Raw genomic sequence first — 20,368 nt, 5'->3', positions numbered from 1 at the left:
AAACAGTTTACTCCTGGGTAGACAACGTATAGAACCCCCCTCCGTCCCAGATGTTGCTGGACTGCAACTCCCATCAGCTCTAGCTAGCATAGCCAATGGGAGTTGCAGTCCAACATCATCTAGAAGGCTACAAGTTGCCTAGCCCTGGTTTACTTGGATCTAAGGCTGCAATCCTGTCTATATTTATTCAAAACTCAGTCCCGTTGAGATAAATGGGGCTTACTCCCAGATAAGTGTGTGTAGGATTACAGCCTTGATTTCCTTGGAATAAATGGGACTCTTTATGGTTACCAGCTTCTTACTGGCCCAGTTTTGGGGTCTTTGAAAGCAGTCTGACCTGTGCCTCAAGGTTGCTAAAAGCACAGGAGCCCCATCCCTAAAAAGCTGGCAACCCTGTTTAGGTTTGTGGAGTACCTACTGTAAGCAGCCCCAGACAGACCTTACGTAGTTTGAGAATCGCAGTCTTAGGCTCCAATCCTGCTGCACACTTACCTAGAAGTAAGAACTACTGAACACAATCGGACTTACATCCGGGTAAACTTGCATCGGGTCACGCTCTAATTATAACGGAGAAAAGGTCTTACCCTTTCACTCACGACTATAAAATGGATTAAAAGCTGCGATTTGGGGGCGCCTCGCAGTCTTGCGAATGGCAAGGTAGTTCTACGGCAGCAAGAAAAGATCAGTGGCCCCAATAACAACGGAATCACCAACCATCACTACTTCCCTCCAGCCAATCAGTAAGACGCTTTGCGGTCCAGGGTTGTTTTTTTTTTAAACAAACACAAACCAAATCGCTTTTGTTTTTGGTCTCAAGGGAAATCCATCATTAAGGCACAGTCTTTATGCTTTTCAGTCTCTGGAATATTAAAAAAAAAATCATTTTAGTGCTTAGAGACCTCTTGTCCTCTGTCCTTACGTTACCCCTTCATGAGGGCGGGGGCTTGGCTAGTTCTAGCGTTACACCGGTAGGGTCTCTGCTGGATAAGGCCTATAGGAGGCAAGAGGCTGCAACGCCCCGGGCAGCCGGAGGGGGCAGTAGAGCTGAGACACGCCGAGCGCCGGCGAGGAAGAGGTGGAAGCGGGGAGCGGCGAGGTCCGCTGGGGGAAGAGTTGGCGGGGGTCGCTGGCCGTCCAGGCCTTCCCCCCGGCCGCCTCGAGGAGGAGGGTGTCGGGGAGGCCGTAGTGGTAGAGGGAAGAGGCCGCCGCCGCCGGAAAAGGAGGAACGAGCCCGTAGGAAACGGCGGGCTGGGGGAGAAGCCGAGAGTAGCCCGAGGAGGGGACGGTCCACAGCACCGCCCTTTCTCCCAGGGGGGTCGGGGCGCGCTGCTGCTGCTGCTGGTCGGGGGGCTGGAAAGGGCGGCTCAAGATGCTCTCGATGGCGAAGGAGCTGAAGAACTTGGAGCCGGCGGAAGAGGCGGCGGCGGCGGCGGCGGCAGGGGCCGATCCTGGCCGGGGCGCCGGTGCCGGGGGCTTCTGGTCGGCGCTGGCGCAAGGCGAGGCCGGCGGCGGCTGCTCCTGGCTGGCCCCGGCGGCGGCGGGCCCGGGGCGGCTGAGGCGCTTCCTCCGCCTGCGGAAGACGCCGTCGGCGAAGGTGTACTCGGAGCTGGGGTTGAGCATCCAGTAGTTGTCCTTCCCCCACGGCCGCGCCGGGTCGCGGAGCACCTTGACGAAGCAGTCGTTGAGCGACAGGTTGTGGCGCACCGAGTTGCGCCAGCCCGTGTAGGCGCCGCGGAAGAAGGGGAAGCGGCCCATCAGGTACTCGTTGATCTCGGCCAAGGTCAGGCGCCCCCCGGCGGAGTCCCGGATCGCCATGGCGATCAGCGCGATGTACGAGTAAGGCGGCTTCGGGCGGCGCGTGTACGGCTTGCCGCCGGGGGCCGCCGCCGCCTTGCCGCCGCGGGAAGGCTCCGGCTCCGGCTCCGGCTCCGAGCCCTGCCTGGGGGAGCCCTCGCGACCGCTGGCCGGGCTGAGAGCGGCGCAATCGCCGTCCGAGCCCAGCTCGCTCTCGGCGGCCAGCGGAGACGCCGCGTTGCTGCTGCCGCCTTCCTGGTCGCTGCTGCTGCTGCTGCTGCTGCTGCGTTTGTCTTCGTAACGTGGGGCGAAGACCTCCAGCTTCATGCTTGCGCCTCCAGCCTCGAAGGGGCCCAGCTCGGCTCCCCGCTGTCCCCCAGCTCCCTGCCTCCTCTTCACCAGGTGTGTGCGAGCGGGGGGGGGCGGGGGGCGGCGGCGGACTTCCCGCAAGTGACGGTGTCGGCCTCGGTCTCCAAGGGGGTGTGCGTGTACAACACTAGGAGAAATCGGGGTGCGTGCCTCCCCTCCGAAGTTGGCGGGGGGAGCGTGGTTTTCCAACACTGGGGAGACACGGAATGAGTTCCGTGGTTTCAGAGCAATGGCAGGCGAGGGGGGTGCCTGTGCCGCCACTGCCCCTGAGATGGAACAAAACACACACCAAAAAACGGGGTTCCGGCCACCCTTGAAGTTGTGAGAAAAGTCTAAATTCCTTTGGGAAAGTGCTTCTTTTGGGGGGTGGAAATGGCTTGTTTTGTTCCTAGTGTGCGGATGAGAAGAGGGGCTCCTTCTTCACCCCCCCCCCCCACACACACTTTCAAAGGCTCCTTCTTAGAAAGCAAAATCGGTGCTCTTCACTCCTAGCATACAGGGGACTCAGACGGCGGGTCTTTCTCTCTTTCCTTCCAAGAGCTGTGTCGTTGAGGTAAGGGAGTCTGTCTCTGTCTTCTAACCTGGACGATGCCTAGAGGTCCTCCTCCCCTCCCTCCTTCCTTCCCCAAATAAGTGCCTGACCGGGTGGGGGATGGCCCTTCCAAGGAGATGCGCTCGCCCCACCTTTCTCCCAGCTCCTTTACGTTGTCGGCTTCAGACGGCGGAGTGGAAGGCAACAGGTGGCTGAAGAACTTTGGATCAACTTTGGAAGCCCCCAACAAAAGCCCCGCTGGGTCGGTTCTCTTTCTAGGAGAGAGCACTTCGATCTTCTTCAGAGGCTCCCCGAAGGTTCAGACGCGAGTTCTTTCCAGTTACGTTTTTTTAAAAAAAATAACTTTAAAAAAGCGAATGAAACCTGGCCTGAATCCGTCATCGGCCGCCCTGGGTTCCTCGCTCTGCCTCGTTCCTGGCGCTCCGGGCTGAAGAGGGAGAAGAGGCGACCTGAGATCCGCCCCAGTCAGACCCGCGCTGGCTTGCGAGCTGCCTGCTGGCGGACCAACGCTCGAGCTGCTGCTGCTGTTGTCATTAGTGGTATATTGTCATTATCTCTCTCCACGACTGCCAGCCCTGCCCATTATAACGCTCAGCCGGCTGGGGAGGAGGTGGAGCTACCCCCTGAGTCTTCTGAGAGGCTGCTGGGTGGGAATGCAGGCAAGGTAGACAGACCCCCCCCCCCCAGGTGGGCATCTACTAGAGCCCAGCGGATGACAGGGAGATCGTGCTGGAAAGGGGGCGCGGGCAGGTGGTTTGTTTGTTTTTTGCTCTTGCCTAAGCCCCGCCTAGTCCCTGGGGTTTCTCCCAATGGAAGAAGCCAAGGTGGGCCTCGCCGCCCCTCCCTCCCGCCCCTTGCAGAGCAGGTTACTCTTAGGTGTAAAGTGCGAGCTGACTTAGCAGAGTCCAGCCTGCACCATCCTGGTTCCTTCTTCTACTTCTTCTTCTTGAAATTGGTCTCTGTAGCGAATCAAGAATATACCCAACTGCAGCCTTCTAGAAAGTATTGCAACACTAAGTCTGGGCTACGAGGATGCACAGATTTTGATTTTCAGTTCTAAGCCATTCCTTAAAATGGAGAGCCTGGCATAGTCTAGTAGTGGTTAGAGCAGGGGTAGGCAGCCTAGTGCCCTCCAGGTGTTTTGGACTACAATTCCCATCAGCCCCAGCCAGTATGGTCAATGGACAGGGATTCCGGGAATTGTCATCCAAAAGATCTGGAGGGCACCAAGTTGCCTGCCCCTGCGTTAGATTGTCAAACTAGGACTAGGGGTGGGTGAGGATTTTGTTTCAGTTCTTTTTTTAAACTGAAAATTTACCAAAATGTGCAAATTTCTTTATATTGGCAACAGAAAGAACAGTTGTGGGTGAAAAATAAACTGACAGATTTGTTCTTCCAGTTAGAGGGCTTTGAGTGCTTGGCCCTTAAAGGTCTGCGTTTGAATCCATGTGTGTTCAGCCATGTTTGTGATGTTGAATTAGGGTTGCCAGCTCTTTTTCTGTAAAAGCTGATGGGCTCCTCAGCTTTTATGGCTACATGTAAGGCAGGTACAACTTGGACCTCTCCATGCTGGCAATAGCTGTACCTATTGAATTTGCCCAGGGCACATGGGTGAACATTTCATTAGTTTGTTTTTGATAAGGATTTACCAAAATTCTCAAATTTCTTCGTAATCAGGATGGAAAAAAATTGAGATTAAGAAAACACACACTGGAGAGAGTTAAAAACTGACAGGTTCATCCCCCGCCCCCCAACTAGAACTGAGGAGATTTGGGATTCAAATTCCCAGCCAGGCATGTCTGATTTCGGGTGAGTCACTAGTTTTTAGCCTAGCCTAGCCTATCTTACAGGCTTGTTGTGATGATAATCAGGGACAAAGAAATATATATCCCCCAGAAATATTAAATGGAATTAATAACACAATTTTTCATGCTTATTCCTCAGAATCAAACATGGGTGTAAAATGTGTTTTAATATTGTATTTGAGTTAAGTTGTACTAGAATCATTGTAATTATGTATTTTAAATTGTCGAGTTATTCTTGTATGTACAGCACTTTGTAACAAAGCACTATATGCATTATTATCGTCATTATTATTATTTGTGCCCCTGCTGTGAGTTATACTTGCGTAGTGAGGTGGCTTAAGAGTTGGAGAGACTCAAGTTTGTCAAGTTCACCAGGTGACCTTGAGCCAGTCTTTCTGCCTAACCTACCTCACAGGGTTGTTGTGACAATGAAATGTAGGAGGGGCAAAGGCCATGCATGTCTGCCTGAGCCCCTTGGAAAAAGAGTAGGAGGAAAATGAAATGAATGCTTGTTATTGATTAAATCCTTCAAAGTAGTAGGGGTTAGAATGGTCAACCAGGGGAATGAAGTACTAGACAAGGATGTGAAGGGGCTGGGATACTCTGGAAAAAGAACAACCTTCATTTTGTGTACTTTTCTAATTTCACTGTATAGCAAATTGACAATGAAGCTCACTACTCACAAATACATATGAACATCTCCTAGGGCTGTTTTTTATTATACTGTCAGTCTGTAAATAAAAGCTGCTTGAACACACAACTGATGTTCTATCATTTTGTGCCAGGATGAAATAGTGATATTGTAATTTTTACAAATGACATTAAAGTAAAATGCATAAATGTAATGAGTGTTAAGGTTTGTCTTGATCACAATTAATTTTTAAAATGAAATGTCCAAGAGCTTAATTTAATTTAAAATTGAAATATTATATGTAACTTTCTCCATTTTAAAATATGTATTACATTTCTATGAGGCCGCGGGGGCTTAGTGGTTAAGACGCTGAACTGCAGACCAGAAGGTCGGCAGGTCAGCAGGTCGAGACCCAAGTGCTGCGTGACGGAGTGAGCTCCCGTCTTCAGTCCCAGCTCCTGCCAACCTAGCAGTTCGAAAGCAAGAAATTGCAAGTAGATAAATAGGTACCGCCTTGGCGGGACAGGTAACAGTGTTCCGTGCACCTCGGTGTTCAGTCATGCTGGCCACATGACCACGGAAGCGTCTTCGGACAGCGCTGGCTCTTCGGCTTAGAAACGGGGATGAGCACCGCATCCTAGAGTCGGACACGACTGGTTGGGGGCACCTTTACCTTTTTATTACATTTCTATACCACCCAATAGCTGAAGCTGTCTGAGTGGTTGAAAACTGTCTGAGTGGTTGACAACCATAAAATACACTATACAGTATTTGTAAAATTGATGTGCTCAGCATTTGATCCTAAACACATTCAGCACTTTTGACTCCAGTTTAACTTTCATTGATTTTGGGACTTAAACATGCTTAACTTTGGATTGTATCCATTCTTTGGAAGTTGGTTCAGTGGGACTTTCCAAATAATGATGGAGGGCACAATCCTATTGGGATAGGTGGCTGCCTCCGAACTTGGAGGTGACCTCCTATCCAATGCAGGGCAGGGTTGTCCCCTCCGTGCTTCAGCCACCCTGCTTTTGCGGCAAGACAGCCGATTTCAGCTGTCTAGCCATGGGAAGGTGGAGCAGGGAGGGGGGCAGACGCCGGATGATGCATAGGAAGCATTGGAATGGCACTTCCGCCTGCCCTGCCCCCAGGAGTGCCCCATTTTCACCACTGCATGCTCTTCTGAGCGCAGGGCTGTTCTGCGCTGCCTATGAGGTAGCGTGGGAAGGGGTGGAGGTCAGTTCTCAGGGAACTATCCTATGGCTGTCTAGCTGCTGACTAGCAGCCATAGATTGCGCCCTTAAGTTACTGACGGAGTTACAACATTTGGAATCCCCATTTGATTTCAGTGGGAAGGATTTAAGCATCTGCTTAGCTCTTGCACTGAAAACAGTCAGATATACAGGTACATAACAGGTACTAGGTTGTGCCCTGTGTTTTTAAGACTGGGGTGTTAATTAAACCAGGGTTACTATAATGTCTTATAATGTACCCTATGCTATAGTCACAGACTGATTGTGATCTGCAATTTCAAAACATCAGTGGCTACTGGGCTAGGAAATCAGCCAGGATGACAATGTCCTTCATGCAAGGATGCCAGCTTAGCTAGTGTTGTGGCTGAAGTGCAAATTCTTTGACACTCTCCTGCTAAACACCTTTAAATTGAAAATAAGTCCCTGATTCCAAATAAGTGTGTTTGTATCTCCATCTTATGCATGTTTTCTTAGAAGTACATCTCACTGAATTTCAAGAGGCTTACTCCCATGAATCTGAATTTAGGAGTGCGAGTTTAGACTTGTATCCGTAGGTTGCATGCCAATCACAACAATGACCCTTGATAGCTCTTAATGAGTAAGCTGTGCCCTGACATAAAATAAACATAGTCATATGCAATTAATGACATATACATCCTTCTGTAAATAATGTACTTGGGGGATTTCCAATATTTAGGGCTATGCTTAGAGTGATGACTGTCTTGAGGCTGGCTATATGGTCCATTTCTAAAGTTCCTGGAGAAAAATGATACATACTTGCAAAATTATACTGTGCAATGCTACAGTTCTTACATCTGCATTTGTTCCCACACTACCATGAAATATCTCCCATCGGACAAGTTCTCTGAATCCAGTGTGTTATGTGTATTGTTTTCCAGAGGGTTAGTTGTGTTAGTCTGTTGCGGCAAAAGCAACAAAGAGTCTTGTGGCACCTTAAATACTAACACATTTATTATGGCAGATGGTTTCATGGAGTCCACTTCAGCAGATGCATGCAGCATTATTCTAAGATGGCAGGTGTGTGCATATACACACGCGTGTGATGGGGAAGGGATTGTAAGCAGGGCATAAAGAAAACCACCGCTACTTGTTCGAACAAGTGTATGGATTATATTGATATTCTTCTGGTCATTTGGATAAATACATCTGTGTGCTAGACTCTTTAACTATAGTGCCCTCTGTTCGTGGGAGAAAAATAAGGACATGGAATGAGGTGTGCTTAGTAGCTGCACCATTTTAAAAATGACATTGTGCTGGAGTTCATCCAAATCCCAAACATGAACATTTCTTATAGGCAACATAATTTTTGACTTAAGCATTTGTTAGTTGCTTACAAACCAGGTATTTCTTTTGTCTGTGCATGCATGAAGTAGAGTTTCAATTTTGCCAGGCTTTGTTGTTACTCTATATCAGAGCAGAACTGGTGGATCCCTTGGTGAGCTGTGGTAGATCACTAAGGGTTTCTGATTTCCAGTTGTTTAACAACAGGAAGACTATCTCCCCCGCCGCCCTTTTAAAGTAAGCTGCTGACATGAAAGAAACTTGGTGGGAGGAAGTGGGAGTGGATTTTTTGCATGTGAATGGATTGTGAGTTCAGTTCCAGTATGGAAAACAAATTGTTGGGCTGACCATGTGCTCTAAGGCACCCTTGTCCATTAATTAAAGTTCTCTCCCCACTCCCTCAAGCTACTCTTTTGTCCCTAGCTCCAGTTGGTGGATGTCAGGGTTCTAGTAAAAAAACCTGCACCAAAATAAATTCCTGAAGCCTGAAGTCCACCCACCCACTCCACCCACCCACGCTCTATATGGTATATATGTTTGGGCTGAAAATGTTGTCTCCCTTGAGCCCAAGGGATTAAGTATGATATAAGTGAAAATATTTGATATTTTTCCTGGAAATCCAAGGCACAGATACTTACTTAAATTTATTCCCCACCAGTTAGGGGAACTTACTTGGAATGCATGCAGGAATAATAGATGACCATACAGGTCTCTAAACATGAAGGTGAGTCATTTACATAAGCCTATGCACACTGACCTGTGAGTAAGCACCACTGAACACAGTGGGACTTGTGTCCCAGTAAACATCCGTGGCTTGGGCTGCATGTTCATCTTGTAAATAAGAGCTGAGAATTTAAAGTACATATCAGAATATGCAAAGAATTGCAAAAACTGAACCCCGTTCCATCTTGTGAGCTGGTGTACTTCAGTTGTTAAAAATATGAACTGGAAAGTCCCTGGTTAAAAACTGACCTAAGCTATGAACTCATTAGATGACTTTAGGCAAGTAATTATGTCTTAGCTTCCCATTTGCAATATGTGGGTACTAATATTGACACATATATTAATACTGACCTATCTACATACCTGGCAGAGCTGTTGGAAGGACTACCAGGATAATGAATGTGAAGCATGCTAGTAATATTATCTCTCGCTAGGCTTTCCCATCCCGATTACCCTTGGGAGTTCCATAGTGAACCTTCTAGAATTTGTTGCCAGAAGATGTAGCAGTAGCCCCTGGTTTAGGGGACTATAAGTGGGGATTACACAAATTCATGGAGTATAACACAACCAATGGCTGCTAGTTGTGATGGCTATATGTTACCTTCAGGAACAGAGGTAGCAAGCCTCTAAATATGAATTGCTGGGGTACAACAGTGGGAGATGGCTCTGCTGTCACGTTCTGCTTTGGGACTTCCCAAGGGGCATCTGGTTGGCCAGTGAGGGAAAGAGGATACTTGACTAGATAGGCCTTCGGGCTGATCCAGCAGGGTTCTTCTTACATGCGCTGTTTGTAAGCACAGCCAGGAAGCTGAACTGAATGGGAAGAAGGAACCCGCGTGGGAGCCAACTGCAGAGGCAGCAGTCACCTCACCATTAAAGGAAGGTGTCAAGGGATGGTGGGGTGTTAGATTAGGTAATGCTTTATCACAATTCTGAAGCAAGTCCTACTTTGAGGGTTGCACGGAACCACCAGCACAAATGGCCAAACCCCTTGAAGTGGTGCAAGGAATTGCATACAGTGGTTATTGTCTATCCTTCCTCTCACAACTTGGATTATTTGCATGCCAAAGTAAGACTCATCATCTTGGGGCAATAGGTATGACTAATGAAAAAACATGTATTTGGGCGTTTCAGGGATCAGAGTGAGGGGAAAAGTTTTCTATGCATTTTGTAAAAACAAAATCAAGAGCCACATTGCAACACAGCCAGGACCAGCTGAAGACATTTTGTTGTATGAGATCCAGGTCAGAGTACGTATTACCCAAGGCTGGTCAAGGTATTTTGGCACCTAAAGCAGAACATCCAGCAAGCAGTAAAAATACAAAAAAATAAATCCAATAACTAAACGGTAATAACTGGATGCCCATTCATGACAGTCAAAGTTAGCTGCCTGTGGTGGCTGCATTACTCTGCTCAACAGTAGGGCAGGCCCTGAGATGTACAAGAACAGATGAAGTTGACATATACCATATCACAGGGGTCCCCAACCCCCAGGCCACGGACTGGTACCGGTCCGTGGCCTGTTAGGAACCGGGCCGCAGTAGGGGTGTGGGAACCCCCCTTACCTTGGGTCCACGTGGGGGGGGAGGCGATCCGTCCCTCTCCCCCCAGAATCCTCGCCAGCTCTGGCTGCTGGCAGACTTCCAGCTGCTGGGACACAAATGGCGTCCATGTAAGAGATGCCATTTGCATCCCTGTTCTTCAAGTAATAGGCTACGTAAATCTTTATGTAGCTATTACTGCAAAGAACAGGGATGCAAATGGCGTCCGCTATGCGGACGCCATTTGTGTCCCAGCAGCTGGAAGTCTGCCAGCGAAACCATCCCCCCCCCCCCCCCCAGTCCATGGAAAAATTGTCTTCCATGAGACCAGTCCCTGGTGCCAAAAAGGTTGGGGACCACTGCCATATCATACCATTGGTCCATCTCTGACTGACAGCACCTCAGCAAGAACTTGGATCAGGGGTTTTCCCAGTCCCAGCTGGGATTCTTTAAGGCTGCAATCCTATACACACTTATCTGGAAGTAATCCTCAATTATCTCAGTGGGGATTACTTCTCAGCTTTCACCCCTCCAAAGGTTTACAGTACAGTCCCATGCATGTCTGCTCAGAAGTAAGCCTCATTGAGTTCAATTGGTCTTACTTCCAGGTAAATGTGTATAGCAGGGGTGGGCAACTTCAGTAGGTCCAGAGGCTGTTTTCATCCCCTGGACGTCCTTCCGGGCGCTGAAAATGGGGTGTGTGTATGTGAGAAGAACAAAAATACACAAAAAGGAGTCTGGAGCTGCTACAGAGTGCCAAAAGGGTCAAACGGAGCTTCTTGGCAAGCTAATTTGACCCTTTTGGCAGTCTGTAGATGCTCCAGACTCCATTTGGTTTACACTTAAAAAAAGAAGACTTTTTGGGGGGTCCCCCTGAATTTTGGGGCATGGCAGGGGCTGCACTGAGGGGCTGAGGAGGGTGCAAGTGGCCTGTAGGTCGCATGTTGCCCAGCCCTGGTGTATAGGATTGTGGCCTTAGCCTTGATGGTGAGGCCCTCATCTCTTTCGTCTCTTTTCCTTCCTATTGAGGAGAAATATAGTAGAAATTAGCTTTAAACAAGCAGCTCAGACAATATTTTTAAATAAAATGGTCACAAATAACTTTGGGTGTTATACACATACAACACTGGGTTGTATTTAATGTTAGCCCCACTTAGAATAGGCCCATTGAAATTAATGGAACTTAGGGTTAGACTAACATTGGATTCAATATGCTATAAGCAGTGCCCAAGGTATTTTAAAAATACAAGGGCAAACCCAATACAATTTTTATAAAACAACAAAAATAATAATGAATTGAATCAGCAGTGGTGGCAGCAGTTTAAGATGAAACTAAGATTGCAATCTTAGGTACATTTAGAGTGTGATCCTATGGGATTACAGCCATCCATTGCAGAGTGGAAGAAGCAGTGGAGGCAATTTTTGCCTCTGCGCACCTCCCACTCTGCATTTCAGCTAGATGGGCTTCTTCATCCATCTAGCTGAGGTGTTGGGGAGGGGGAGGGAAGGAGGCTGGGGCGCCAGAGGATTCCTCATAAGTCAACCTCCCCAGTTCCCTCCCCATCCACAGGAATGCCCCCTTTATCTTCCCTCTGAGGTTGCTTTTGCGACCTCAGAGAGGCCTCTGCTCTGGCTGCAAAGGGAGAGGAGAGGGTGGGGACTTTGGACCCCTGGGTCCAAGGTCAGAGGAGGCCAGCTGGAGGCACCCCTTCCCTACCATTCCTCTCTTCCCTGCAAGTTTCCCCAGTCCTAAAAGGACTCTCTGAAGGAGGGCGCTTTGTCATAGGAACATGTAGTTTGGCCCTCCATGATTTGAAGCCTTTAAAAAAAACACAAGAAAACTTCCTTGAATAAGAGCTGTAAGTTTTCCACCCCAAAATTGCCTTTAGAAGTGGCTATGTTTGTGATAAGGTTACGGGGAAAGGCTTCCTGCTCCCAATCTTGTGTATTCGAACCCAGTGGCAGGGTTTGAGGGTAGATTTCCTCCTCCTTCCTGCTTTTGTTGTAAGTGGCAGCGGAGAAGTGAGAAGCTGGTAGCCTACCTTTTGATGTTTATTTTATTACCTTTCCACCATTTGTGACTAAAACATACACTTTTTTGTTTTGCTTCTTAGCCTTGTACAAAGGATCTAAAAGTCATGCTGTCGGTAAACAAGCAGACCCTGTCCCCTTTTCACGGCCCCCTCTGATCTTTTGCCCCTTTGTTATGACTGCCCTCCTCCAACCCCAAATCTTAATATTTTCCTTCCTCTCCCTTCACTTGTCTTCCCCCCCATTGTTTAATGTTATTAATAGACTACACCACTTACATCACTAATATTGAATAACCCACATCCCAAATGATAAATGTACAACCTGGAATAAAGTCATCAAGTAAATCAAGGTGCCAAGATATTTCCTGCTGTCTTCTGTATTGATTCCTAAAATGGCTTTTTAAAAAATCCTCTGAATGGATAAATTGCTTCCCATTCCTCTCAAAGTTATTCTTCCTTTTCAGACCCAAGTCAAATTGGACTCAGATCTATTATCTGTCTATTTCTGATTCAAGTCTGATGCAGTCCATAATTTCCATAGAATTTCTATCATTTGTTTGGATGGATGGCATTTTCATCTCTTCACAATCTCTATTTTTGCCAGTACTATCATGCTCAAAACCAGTTCAGCATCCTCTCCAGCTACAGGATCTGTCAAATAGCCCAACAAAAGAGCTAAAGAATCTGATAGTCTATTAGAAACTATACTTTCTTATATAATATAGTATCATCAGTGCACATGACATTTTACAGAGTACAAGATGACAGGTCCCTGACCCAGGGAGACTACAACAGTCTAAGATTCGAGATGGGGAGGGAAGTGGAGTCAGGGAAAACAAGGAAGCAATATGCAGTGATTCAGTTGCATGTGTTTCGGTTTAGTTACAGGCTGAGCTGCAGTAGAGCAGCAGTGGGGTAACTCTTGCCTCTGGTCCAAATGTGGACCTCCAGGCCTCTCAGTCCAGACCTCTGGATGTACCCCAGGTACATGCCATGCCCATTTCCCCAGGCCACACCCCCTCAGCAGCCCTGTTCCAGGCTGTTGATATTATTTATTCTGTCTGCCCTACTTTGTCCCCCAGCTGCAATGGTGGTGGAGGGAACCTTGCACAAGTTGAGGAAGGAGAATAGCTGGATATAAATGTATTTCCATTGTGTGCAGAACGAAGGTAAGTCATGTTTGTGACTCTGCTCGCTATTGCTCTGGCCCCCACCCACTGCCAGAATGTGGAGCCCATTGTGTTTTGACCAAGGTAAGGTGGATCTCTAGACGGTGGAGTCTGAGGCATTTATTTATCTTATCACATTCTTTTAGGGTGCAATCCTATGCATGTTCAGATGGTAGAAAAAGTCCTACAGCTCCCAGCATGCCCCAGTCAGCAATGCTGGATGGGCGATGTTGGAAGTTGTAGGACTTTTTTTCTGTCTAAACATGGACAGGGTTCTGCCCTTAAAAAGCTATCGATATGATTTTGTGGCATGACCACCAGAAGTTCATAAAAACAGCATTGTACTGCCACAGCTCTAACATTTAGCCTTTAAAAAAGCAGAAGACAGACTTCTTCAAAGTTCCCACTACTAAAATTGGAATGTTAGGCAAATTATTTTTATTGCATTTATTTATTATAACATTTATATCCCACCTTTTTTCTTCCTGCAAGCAACCCAAGGTGGCTTACATGGTCTTCCTCCTTAAGGAAAGTATGGGAACTTTGCCTGCTTTAATATGAAGAATTTGGGAAAGTGGGATATATATTATATAAAACAAATGTATTGATTTAGCAATAAGCTGCAGCAATACTGACAATGAAATACAAATAAATAATGTGATTAAATAAGTAATAAATATAATAATACTACTCAAATATAAAACTGCTTAGAATAATCAGGATCAGAAACTCATCTAAAGAGGACACACCCACAGTTAAATTTCATTACCCTATATAAGCAAACCCATCTTAAGTCTGAGCACCGTTAATGCTGAAAATTATTTGCTCCAAAAATACTTCCCTCAAATTCTTCTTTGTACATTTTGATGGCAAATGTATCATTTGGTATTTTCTGAATATTTTCTGAATATTTACCAAATATTTTATAATATTGTTTGATATCCAATAATATTTGATTTCAATATTTTGACCATTTTGTCCTGACTCAACAAAGAAGATCAACATGCAGAAACAGACTCCCTTGTGCATATAAGGCATCGGGTGTAAAATGGATGCACATCTGAATGTGCATCCAAATGCAGTTGCCTCTCCACATTACATAATGGTCAATGGATGTGTGTCAGGATTCCTTATGCCCTCACTTAACTTCAAACGCAGAAACATACACAGACAAGAGGCTTCAGTCCACAGGTTTTAATCCATTACTTCACAGGGTCATACAGATGCAAATTCTCAGTGACTCTCAGTCTACAAGGAAATGCTTTCAGGTCAGGGGGTTCAAAAGGTAGTTACAAAAGTTGCCTGCCGTTTGAAGAGGAAGATGGTCTCACTAGCCTAACGTAAGGGCGGCGGGAGGTCTCTCTCTCTCTCTCTTGTGAAGCTTCTAAGTGCAGCTTTTCATGCAAAGCCGATCAGGTAGACCGTCTAAGTAACGCCCCTGCCTTCTCTCTTTTTGCTCTGCGCCTGTGCCTGGCATCTATTAAATCAGACTCCCCAAACCCCGCCTCCCCCTGTTTGCTGTCTCTCATGGTGTGTGTGTGTGTTGTGTGTGTGTGTGAAGGGGGAGGACCCTCATCCGCCACCAGCTGGACCTTTGAAACTTGAGGCGCCTACCTAGTCATGTCTGGACTAGCATAGGAAAATACCTCCCCCATGTCCAGCGGTTCTCCTTCAGAATCTGAACTACTATCCCATTCCCTGCACTCAGAAACACCCGTGACATTGTGCGCATTTGGATGTGCATCCAAAAGTGGTCCACATCCACATACATAGGTAGGTGGGAATGCACATTCCACTGAAAATAATGTTGTGTGGATACATTACTTCTGTGTTTGGATGTGCATCCAATTAATGTTTACAGATCTTCTTGGATAGGGGCATTGATGTTGGACAGTATTAGATAGTTGACATGCAATGGCACTTAGCTTTGATTGTGGGTTGGATCTAAGATCTACCTTTCTACAGACAGAAGAGTTCCAATGGAAGCTGCCCCAGCCTGATTCTTGGGGCTCTTCTTCTCCCCCACTGCACCACAGCTCATTCCATTCAGTAGGTTCCCTCAACCTTCTGTGTAGCATTTTCAGGGGTCTGGTGTGAGGAAGTTTGCCTCAGCCAGCTCAGTTGCATGTGCCTAAATCTGGGTCCAACCCTAGGTTTGCTAGATGTCATGCAATCATGTTCTACGCCGAGAAATGCTGAATTCTGCCACCTATTTAAATGATGCAAATTAAGCAATGCTTCTGCTAGTTATGGGAAGAACATAGGAAGCTGCCTTGTCTCATGTCAGACTATTTGTCCATCCAGCCAAGTCTATTCTGACTGGTAGGGGCTCTCCAGGGCCAGACAGAAGTCTTTTGCATTACCTCCTCCTTCACCCTTTCAACTGGAGATGTCACAGAGTGACCCTGGACTTTCTGCATACAAAGCAGGAGCTCTACCACTGAGCTAGAACCCCTCAAGGACTTATGTAGGGAACTGAAGATCTTATGTCATTGTATAGCACTTAGAGATTTTGTTATATCAAGCAGTAAATAAGTATTATTACTAAATCATAATAAATACATTCTCTGTCTTCCAAAATTCACTAGGTAGATATTTTCAAATTTATCTTTGAGCCATAAGATCGAGAAACTTCCATTCCCTACCCCAAATGTATATGGAGGACAGAGGAGATTCTCAGAAATATTGGAATTTGTGCTGAAAACCCTGTTTTGCACTTCTAATGTTCTTGCATATGACAATGGAGCTCCCTTAGCCTTGGTGATTTCATATAGCATGGCGGCAAGTGCCTACGTTTATAGACGTCACAGAAGGAGCAGATAATATTTGAAGTAGGTGGATTTTTCCCATAATGTATCATAACATGCTGTGACAAATGCATGGTGCTTTCATGTAAGTTGTGTAGATGATCACACCATGTGTCTTCCTGCTATAGTTTAAATAGATATAATATTGCCTTTGGATCTATGAAGATTAGTACAATCATCGGAAAAAACTGAGTCTGTTAAATAAACTTTACATCAAAAGCACTTTGATGTCCTGTTTTACAGTAGAAGTATTTTTTTTTAACCCACCCTTTAATAAAGCATGTTGGACTGAATATATTCATTTCTTTTTGTACAATGAAAACTGCCTCAGGTTTCCAGAAATCTTAAACATTGTTAGTGCTGGCTCCAGGCGTTTGAGGGCCCTTGGGCAAGACACCCTCCATGGGCCCCTCCCTCGGCGAGCCTGCCTTCTCGCCGCCATGGTCACCAGCTGCTCTTGCTCTTCGTCCTCTTTCTCCGCATCGCTACCACTGGCTCGCTGGACAGGCGGCGAGCAAGTAGGCCGTGGCATCTACTGCTCCTCCTCCTCGCCAGCACCGTTGGCTGGGCCAGAGCGAGAGGCAAGTGGACAAGCAGGTTGCAATGGCGAAGAGGAGGAGCAAGTCCAGGGGGTGCTTGTCAGTGGGCCCCTGCTAGGGTTTGGGCCCTCAGCAGGTGCCCAACCATGCCTACCCTTGAAGCTGGCCCTGAGCATTGTTTTGAGAGAACAATATTCATAAAAGGAGGAACAACTAAAAGAAGAGAAAGTGGGACTCTGTTTTTGAGCATTCTATGTGAAAGCAAGTCCCATTGATTTCAGTGGAGCTTTAGTTCCCTGTAGATGTGCTTGGGATCAAGGCCTGTTAAACTATAGGCCTATTATTGATGTTGCCTTTACTCCTTTGTAACTGAAATCTGTCTTCCCAAGTAGTCCCATGTTGCTTCTACATCTTCCTTCCTAGGTTAGGTTTACACAATCTTCTCCAAAAGTTATTGTGCAATTCTGTGCAAGTCTACTCAAAAGTAAATCCCACTACGTTTAATGGGTCTTACTCCTGGGTAAATGTGCATTGGATATCAGCCTTAGGGTGCTTTTAGAATGTGTGTCAAAGACCTCTGTGATGGTCTAGTGAGATCCTTTGATTTGTGATATAAAATATTGGTTTAATTTTAGGGCAGTACTGTGGTGGATGCATAGATTTACAAGGGGTATAATATAATGCAATATATGAAGGCAATCTAGCATTCATCAACATTCTCTCAGATGCAAACATATCTCAGAACTAGATTATGGATAGATCCAGATCCGTAATGAATTGCCAAAATATCATCCTTCCTTTTGCATTCAGACAAGTCCTGTGGGTCAGGGATGGCAAAAACATAGATTGGGATCTTCTCGCAGATCTCTGAGTGATCACCATGGATTTCAGACTGCCAATCGTTTAACAACAACAACAACAACAACAACAACAACACTGCCCTCTCCTTCTAAGTTCTGAGATGGAAGAAAACTTGATGGGATGAACTGGGAGTGGATTACTGTGTGTGATCAAACTGTGACCTCAGTTCCAGTACTGAAAACAAATTCCTGGGATGACCATGTGCTCCAAGACACCCTTGATCTTCAATTCTAAGCATATGTTCCCCACTCCAGAGCCACTATTTTGTGTATGGCTCCAGTTGGTGGACTTTAGAGTACTAGTAAGGGCATTATCCTATGGGGATAGTCATCTGCCTCTAAACTTGGAGGCGACCAACTATACAATGCAGGCCGGGTGAAGCACAGAGGGGACCTTCTCTTCTGCACTCCAGCTGCCCTGTATTTGTGGCTAGATGTCTGATTTTGACTGTCTAGCCAGAGTGGCTCGGAGCCGGGGGGGGGGGGGGGAGTCCAGACAGTTCATAGGAAGTGTCGTAATGGTGCTTCCGCCATCCCCTCCCCTCCCCGCCCCCAGGAATGCCCCCTTTCCCTCCGCTCCATGCTGCTCTTCTGAGCACGGAGCCAGGGACTAACCTCCCATAAGCCGGCATGGGAGGGGGCCAGGAATCGGATTTCTAGGAGTCAACCTTGGAGAGCTGGCTCCGAGGTCGGTTTTCAAAAACTGAAAAATTCCATGGCCATCTAGCCACTGTCTAGCAGCCATAAGGATTGCGCCCTAACTAAGCCACTTTTTTTAAAAAAAACAACTATGTGAACTTCTTTGAGAACTTTTTTCTTGAAAAGTGGGATATCAATATTCTAAATAAATAAATAGTAAGGAAAAAAAACACCAAATAGATTCTGTAAGCCTGATGCCTGCCTAGCCTGCAGATGACAAAACACAGGTATGCTACTTGGTCTAAGACAGCCTTCTCCAACTTTGTGCCCTCCAAATTAGGGACAAGTGAATGAGCGATGTTTGGGATCACCAGGATTCTCCAAACATAATCTGGCTGCTTGTCTCATGCCTGATTCCCATCTGCATTTGTGATCACCACTGGCTCTGTGTGAATGGGAAACTTGTGCAAACCAAGCAGCGATCAAACAGTAGATTTGTGCAAATCTCCCCAAATATGTGCAAATTCCCCCCATAAGCAAAAGTGGGGCTGATTCAGTCTACTGAGAAAATTTGCACAAATAGGAAATGTATGCAAATTGAACTGGGAATTGGGAATGAGACAAACGCAAGCAGATGTTCAACAAATTGCGGCTATTTGTGGCGGATATGCGCTTGTGCTCGTGCTCGTGTTCAGAGCTTCGGACAGGGCATGTTCACATATTTTGTGAGCAAAATCAAAATTCTCATGCATCTCTCCTCCAGATGTTTTGAACGACAGCTCCCAGGATTTCTAACCATTGGCCATGTTGGTCGGGGATGATGCAAGGTGACGTCCAAAACATCTGGAGGGCCTCAGGTTTGGAAGATGTTATTCCTGTACATGGAATTCATTAGATTACTTTAGCTCCATTTCAAAAGCGATTGCCAGTTGCTAGGATAGGAATGATCAAAACCATGGATGAGATCAAAAAACGTTGATGGTGATAGTACGGGTGCTATCTAAGGGCAACTTCATGCATGCATGTTTATCATTCAATGACTGCAGCATATGAGAATGAGCCATTATGGTTCATCACAGATAGAATGTTTGTGTTGACTTACATCACCTCAAACACTATGTTTTTCATTGGAATTAGTTCATATTTAGCTGTGGGTCATCAAGCATTGAGCAATCAAACGATGTCCATGGACACGTAAAGCAGCCTGAAGTGAACCAAAACGAGCCATTAAGATTAGCAAACTGCACTATAATGTCCAGTGAACCCGACTTCAAACTGAATAAAAAGTAGTGAAAAAAGTGGGATAGAAAGGGGGCAGGGGACTCCAACCAAAACCATTTGTAGAATAGAACTTTCATCCCATGGAATCAACAGCATTGTAAGAACACACTTTTCTCTTTTTGATATAATTAACACTTCCATCTTTAATCATGCATCATTATATGAATGGCAGCTGCAAACAGCTGAACGCAAACAGAAAAGTATTATTTCCCCTGTGATACTATAATTTCATTTTTAAAAAGATGTGGCCAAAGGCCACCAAAAGCAAGGACAAATGCTGTTCCTGTTTGTTCAGTAGTATATGTAACAGGACAAAACAGCTGCAAAATGACTAATTTTTAATAAACACATCAAGCACAGACCCTGTTCTTTTTGTTTTTGTTTTACAAAGATGTGCAGTGACACAGTGTCCTCGACCCAGTGATCTTCTTATGAAAACAATGAATTGCAATGTATTTGTTATGAGCAGTTGTGAAATCATGCCTTGTAATATGCACATATTTTACTAAATTGAGTTACAGTACTACTTATGACTGTAGCAATAGCAAATGCAATATATCTCTAATAATTGCTCAGGTCTTAAATAGCCATTTCATGGGTAGAATTCCATAGTTGCATAAGATTTTGCTTTATACCAATGTGGAAGGAAAAAATGAGATGAGGCACAGTTGCCTTTGTAGGCATGTTTAAAAAAAGGTCTGTTGCCAATAGGATTGTACAGACTGTGTACAATCCGCTCTGTCTGTGTTTCATGGACTGTCAGGCGCCTTTTGTTCCATCATCTGTGCATTGACGGAATCTATTTTTTTTTCCGAATTTGCACAAATTCACACATGCAAAAATGCACCAATTCCCCCCAAATACACATTTTCACTCTTTAGCCTATAGGGGAAATGCATATTTTGGCTCTTAATTTTTTTTTTTTTTAAATGTGTATTTTTCTAAAGCAACATTCGGGAAAGTTATAGAAATGGTCCGCAAGTCTGCGGAATCTACCTGACAGAGTGAAAGCTGATCTGCTGCAGAATTTGCACGTGGGATTTATGAAAATCCGGGCTCATTTGGTTCC

The 20,368-nt window shown here is 45.9% G+C and overlaps 1 protein-coding gene across 1 annotated transcript; it reads right to left on the bottom strand.

Moving 5' to 3' along the window:
• Window positions 1–960: 960 nt before the first annotated feature.
• On the bottom strand, window positions 961–2,121 carry FOXQ1 (forkhead box Q1). Its single transcript, XM_084848126.1, has one exon. The coding sequence runs from the start codon at window positions 2,119–2,121 to the stop codon at window positions 961–963; it is 1,161 nt and encodes a 386-aa protein (XP_084704252.1).
• Between the last annotated feature and the right edge of the window lie 18,247 nt (window positions 2,122–20,368).

This window comes from Heloderma suspectum, chromosome 4 (assembly GCF_057233095.1).
Source record: "Heloderma suspectum isolate Gila_16-S chromosome 4, 16-S_ref, whole genome shotgun sequence".
Taxonomy (NCBI): Eukaryota; Metazoa; Chordata; class Lepidosauria; order Squamata; family Helodermatidae; genus Heloderma; species Heloderma suspectum.
Note: the sequence above shows the minus strand (reverse complement) of the source record. Positions and strands in the feature narration are given on the sequence as shown.